General features: G+C 41.7%; 1 protein-coding gene across 1 annotated transcript in view; it reads left to right on the top strand.

Annotated features, from left to right (window-relative positions):
* Nucleotides 1–6,514, top strand: part of Nebl (nebulette) — a 208,299-nt gene that overhangs the window by 167,736 nt on the left and 34,049 nt on the right. Inside the window, exons 23-25 of the mRNA XM_029557134.1 lie at nt 1,208–1,300; nt 3,472–3,564; nt 5,330–5,422. Coding sequence (XP_029412994.1) covers nt 1,208–1,300; nt 3,472–3,564; nt 5,330–5,422 — 279 coding nt within the window. The remainder of the gene's footprint in view (nt 1–1,207; nt 1,301–3,471; nt 3,565–5,329; nt 5,423–6,514) is intronic.

Genomic DNA, 6,514 nt, shown 5'->3' with positions numbered 1-6,514 from the left:
TGCTTGCTTATACCTCCCATATGTATGTGCCCCCTTTCCTGGGTCCAGTCTGCCATGAGTTTTAGGTATATTAAAATGCCACCTTGGAAAGGTGACCTTGTTAGTTATATTGTAAATTTGAAGAGGTGTTTCTTGTCCCATGTGTCACCATGTCATGGTATCCTTTTTTCAGTTGACTTTCCACTAAACAGATCTCCCTGATGGGGGAGTTCTTGACTGGAATGATGTCAGGATAACATGGTGTGTCAACTACCTCCTTCCACACTGTGACCCCAATACCTGACATAAGCCACTTGCTAGGAGATTGGGGGAAGATGATTTGGACTCATGGTTTGAGGGGATGCAGTCCATCATGATGGAGAAGACATGGCTGTGGGCTACTGCATGACACGGAAATGTGAGGTAGCCTGCTTACATCTCAGTGCCTGATTAGGAAACCAGAACTGGGGTGTGTATAATTCTAGTCCCAACCCCAAGCCTGTGTCTGCCAGCTAGACCCAAAGTGCAAAAGGTTCCCCAACCTCTGAAGACAGTGTTACCAGCTGGGGAATGAGTATTCAAACCCAGGAGTCTGGGGGGAACATTTCACAGTCAAATCATAACTCAGGGACTTTACATAGTGTAATTGTGGTAGAAGCCGTTTTCTGCCTTTTGGCGCTGTCCACTCCTGGGATGCCCAGGACACTGGTCTGTGTCCTTGGTTCCTGTTCCTCCTCTTCCCTTTCTCTTTTATTGGGCCATATTTTTCTTTATTCTAGATTCTCAGTCAGAGAAGCAATGGTCTCAAGGTTCTGTAACTAACACAGTTTGACTTTTGCCTTTAAATACATGTTAAATTCTATTTAGCATATTAATGGATGAAACTTTTTCAGATAGAAAATAGTAAATCATTATATGACTTAAGATGATTTCTGAGATGTTTGTGCATCTGCTTAATGATGAAGCTTTTGTTCATAAGCAACATTTGCTTATTTTAATTAATGAACTCCAGTGGAGATGGACAGATGAGTAGATATGAACTTATTTGCACTTCAGGATAAGGGAACTCTGAATGCATCAAATAATATAAGAAACTGTTTTCTCACAGAAAGAAAAGTAATGTTGGAACAAAAAATTCAATTATGTAATAGTTACAAATGTGGAATTCGTAACTATTTTTTAGCTTTGGGTAGAATAAAATTAGCTATATTTTAAAGGAACTATTCAGGTGAAATACAAAGAAGGGATTAAACATGCATCAGCCACTTCTGATCTTCCTGAGCTAAAAAGAGTTAAAGAAAACCAGAAGAATAGCAGGGATGTCATCACATTTCCTTAGCTATTTGTCTATTTAGGTGCTTTACCAATACCAATATATAACCTACACAGGCAAAATCTCATCACAGTGGGTGCTACTGCAGCATGGTCACTCCTTAAAAGTGGAGATAACATTTCCTACAGCTTTATGCCTTCCGTGATGCTTGTATGGTGCTTCTGGGGCATCTGTTACTGAAGGTCCAGTATGTTCATGTTCCTAGGAATTCAACAATGAATGAGATAGCTGTAACAGGTTGTGGGTATTCTCACGGTCTCTAGGAGAAACAGGGACTGATTCACTGTTGTGCATTGTTTAAATGCTATCACAATAATTAGTATTTACTATGTTATTATGAATACCTGACAAGTACCATCTCATTTAGCCATAATTAATAATACCCCTTGAAAGGTGCTCTGGAAATGTGAAGGAGAAAGTCTAGGTCACAGGGAGAGAGGAACAGTCCTGAAGAAGGAGTAACTTTGAAGTTCACTCTCATAGAACTGATAATGATTCCAGTGGATTTGGTGAGAGAAGGCCTTTCTGTTAGAGAAACTGAGTCTGTTCAGGATCCAAGTCCTGTGCACAGAGGAACTGGCTTTAGTGATGAGTACTTGGGATGGAAGTTGGCAGCAGGTGATGGTGAGGACAGGAGTTGCAGTCCCCACCTCTACCTGCTGTAATGGGAGTTTCTTTGTCCCTCTAGTGTGGCTCATATGATCCTGGCATTCAGGATGTTAAGTGACCCACTAATGCTCAGTCCTTGACTTAGTGATTAAACTCAATTGTCTTACTGAATACTTCCTTTAAAAAAGTTACTAATCTTCAATTATGGCAGAAGTAGCACTCTCTTATAATAACTATTTGAAAAAAAAGTGAGTTAATTTAATAAAGACGTAATGTTACACTGACGCAGATGCCATAGAATTTCCCCTGTGTGGCACATAGAAAATGGTATGCATTTGGCAAAATTGGGAGGTTTAGGTAACACTGCAGAGGAAATAGGAGCATGGACCCTAGGCGGTTGGTAGGTTTGGCTCCAGAGTGAGACTTTATTTACTATATGCTCTTCGCCAACCTCTGGAAGAATCCTTACCTATAAAACGGGTGAGAGTATTAAAGAGATATTACCTTTCAAGCATAGGGCATATGGATGAACGCCTGAATTCACGGCAGTGTTCTCCCATCAAATTGATATCCCCAGGTTTACATCCCCAGCTAGGAATTTTAACTCCTCCCCACCAGCAGTGCTGTTCAACAGTTAGCTTTCAAGCTCTAGCCAGAATAATCTTTCCTTGGATCCTGCCACAACAGAAATAAGGCTGAGACATTCTTCACTGTAACGCTATTATCCCAGTCATGAGAACCTGCCTCAACTCTCAGGGAACACCACAACACAAAGGACAGCGTTCATTAGGGAAAGGTTATAGTGAAAGAAATCCAGCCTTTATCATTTACTTCCCAGGCTTCTCAACCTTCTCTTCATACACTTGTTCACTAATAAGAACACGCATTTCAAGTGGCATGTTCTTTGCAAGTTCCTGAGGCTAACTGTGCACTCTGCAAACTCCTTGATTTTTGCTGTATGGCTCCTTGCCATGGGATTTTGACGTCTAGCTCTACTTAGAGCAGCAGGTCAGGGGAGCTTCCATAATGCTGGGGCAGAGGTCAGGCCTTCCAATGCTGGATTTGGTAAGAGAGAAACAGGGTCCTGTGAGGAATGGTTAATAGTGACACAGTGCCACTGAAGTGGAGGTCTAGGATTTGTGTGCTCCTCCTTCTCAATGACAGGGGTGTGCTCATGACAAAACTATATTACATTTTAAGTGTTTTGTTATTAAAATAATAGTAACAAATCATTACCTTAAATATAGCATGATTGCTTAGTAAACATTGCTTTAAGGTCAAGAACTGGTGAATTAATAGAAGGGATAATTCCAAGTTGCTGTGAGATCAAGCTCAGGGAGCTCATTAGTAAATTATATATTTAAAGAATAACTCTGAAAGCCATAATTTAGAGCATTTGACAGGGAAAATTTAGGAACGGAATTTCATGAAGATAATGTCTTTTAACTGATGAATGCTCTGGGCATATGGTATGCCCTTCAATATGTTCCAATGTATTGACACACATTTATTTCCCATGATTCCAAATTGTCTCCTGCCTCGTTCCCCAGCTCCAGTATAAAGAGCGGAACTACAAAGCCACTCCAGTAACCATGACCCCAGAGATAGAGAGAGTGAGGAGGAACCAGGAGCAGCTGAGCGCGGCAAGTAGCTCCTTTTCCCTTTCTATGTCTGTCTCACATTGTGGATTTTCATTTTTAAAAATGCTCTCTGTGGAGCGCTGAGTGCACTATGCCTTTGGGCATTCCTTCACACATTCCCACACTGAAGGGCATGAAATGCAGCTCCCATGAATTGGGAAGTCTGCACCACGTTTACTTACTCAAGAAGTCTTCATTAAGCACCCAGGTATCATCTTGGTCACTGGGACAGAAGGATGGATAAGACATATACCCTGTCCTCATGGGCCCTATAGCTTACTGGTAAATCTCTAAAAGCATGTCCAGGTAGCAGCTAGTCAGTAGAGTGGTTTATTCACTGGAGGGGGAAAATCTATTGGAAATAGGGCAGGGGATGACCTGGCTTAGCTGGCACTCTACTATGTAGTATCAGGGAAGAGACCTTAGAAATGAAATGGAAGACCTCAGTCATTTCATCATCTATTTTAAGAAAGCAGTACTGGTTAATAATTGCGAGGCACCTCTGCTCTGTGCTGGACCCTCTATTAATGTATACGAACCCATGAGCTCAGCTTTATTTGTTTCTGACTGGTAGATCTGGGAAACTGAATTTTGAGGAATCAGAGGCCATGCCAAGGACCCATGGCTGGTAAGAGCAGAGATGATTGAACGCAGGACTCCCAGAACTCATAAATTCCTTCAAGGAAACCCCAAATAGTTACCTTTCACATTCTATGGAACTTTCCCTATGCCAGCAACAGCCACTTTCTTGTATTTTGAAAGACTAAAATTTAATAGCACATTCTCCTTGCTCTTACATAGTGGAGGGAAAAAATCAAGTTCGACATTATTTTTAATTGTATCTCTGGAAGGTGGAAGAAGTCAGGGGTGTTCTGAAGGTGGAAACCAGAGGTCAGGACAGAAACACCTCCTCACCTGTTGTGGGGACCCTATTCCTGTCTGCTCTCATGACATCATTCCAGTGTTTTGGGTTTTTTCTTTTATTTCAGCATGTGCCTTATATATATATATATCTGTTTTTTTTTTTATGGAATTGCATTCGGTTTTGACATGGGACAGCTAAGTATTTATTGAAGACTCCTTTTAAACACACAGCCAACACTTTGTGATCAGCTGGAGTCTGGGTTCAAGCAACAGGAAGCTGCTGACAAAATCCATGTGTAAAAAGGAAGTCGATGTTGGGCCTCATCCTTTGTGGTGTTCGCTCAGAGCGTATTCTGCCTTTTATTAAATTTTTAATGGGTCTTTCTGCTACTCTAACATTCCCCCCTCTAAAGATGTAACGCTAAAATCTTTTAGGGATTCGACAAGAACTCCCAAATACTTTTTGACATTTTTGGCCTTTGGAACAGAATATGTTGCTAAGAGGCCCAAAGACATTTTGACTTTTAGCCAAGAAACTGGCTACTTTTCTTTGGGGTCTTTTTACCCCAACTGCCTAGCCAATTCCTACCTCCCATTCTTACCACACCATCCTCTGAGGAGGTTACCCAAATTGCCGATGGGGAATTGGGATGCAGACAGCTCTGGCTTCTTCCATGCTGAACAGGGACGCAGGGTGAGGCAATTGGGGTACCCCATCAGTGGGTCTAAAAAAGAAAGAAAGAAAGAAAGAGTACACAAAGTTGTCAGGAAAATGTGATGGGAGGATTTGGAGGGGAGGAAGTGGGCATGGATTTGATCAACACACCTTATGTTCATGTATGAAATATTCAATATTTTTTTTAAAGTGAAAATATAAAATAAAATTCCTGTATCTCCTCTATAGGTCAAATACAAAGGAGAGCTAAAACAGGCAACTTCCATTTCGGATCCACCAGAGCTGAAGAGAGTGAAAGAGAACCAGAGAAACATCAGCAATGTGTGGTCATCTTAGGAACTTTGTTTCTTAATGATATCATGGTCAATGTGTAGGCAAAGGGATTGTACTGGAAAGTTCCGTCTCTGAGTTGGTATTGTGCTTTCAGCTGACTAACACCTCACTTGGAGGATCTTGGGGTGGCAGTTGTTACAGGCTACAGAGCTGCACTTTGTTTGTTGTCCTGCATGCTGTTCCATGTCCTCCCCATCTTGTTTCTATGCTGACCGTTGCCATGGTTCCCCCAAGGAAGGCTGGACAGCTTCTGGCCTCTTGGTCCTGCAGCCTAGCTTTCTCATGGTTTCTTACCTGCCTGTGTTCTCATTCTTCAGCCCCTCCTGGCCCCTTAGCTCAGGTGATGATCATTTCCATGTTTCTGGGCAGAAACAGTAAAGTATGCATGGCTGAACGAACAGATTATATGAAACGGTGTCAGTTTATGAGCCCTTGGTCCAGATCCGGTAGTTGTTGCCTACACTCATGGCTTGCATTAGTTTCCTTTATGTAATCTACATGCAGTTTGCTGAAAATCATTTAGGAGGTCATTAACATATAGAGTGGGTTCTTTGGAAGAGGAAATTTGGAAATCTATTACATTTAAAGAAATCTTTTATTCCTCAAACCCATAAAGCTTGTTGACCAATTCATGACGCAAAGGAAGGGTATCATTTGATACTCCTAATAGCTGTCTCCTGGAAAGCAGTTTGTTTCTTCCCAGTAGACTTTCGGGCACACTTGACCTGGCTCTACCACTCCACAGAAGGACTGTGGCCGTTGAGAAGGGGGAACGGAGTAGAGGGAAGCATGCTGTCCTCACGTGGATCACCACGATCACTTGTTTACATTCATCCTTTCAAAGTTCTATCATAGCTAATCTCTGAGAAAACACAACTGCAATACCATTCTGTTTAGATGAGACCTGTGAGTAATATCCATGAAACATTTCTCATATTCATCCATGATTAAAGGCTTACTGCAGGTTTACTGGTGATATATTTGAGAATATCCAGTGATGCAGAAGACATAGTGTGCGATAACAAAATGAAATAGATGCTTTAGGATGTGAGCATTTAAGTTCCTCCTCCTCCTCCTCCC

Source organism: Nannospalax galili, unplaced genomic scaffold (genome assembly GCF_000622305.1).
Source record: "Nannospalax galili isolate Female #2095 unplaced genomic scaffold, S.galili_v1.0 scaffold487, whole genome shotgun sequence".
NCBI classification, from domain to species: domain Eukaryota; kingdom Metazoa; phylum Chordata; class Mammalia; order Rodentia; family Spalacidae; genus Nannospalax; species Nannospalax galili.
The sequence above is the reverse complement of the archived record's forward strand: the minus strand, read 5'-3'. Positions and strand labels throughout refer to the sequence as shown.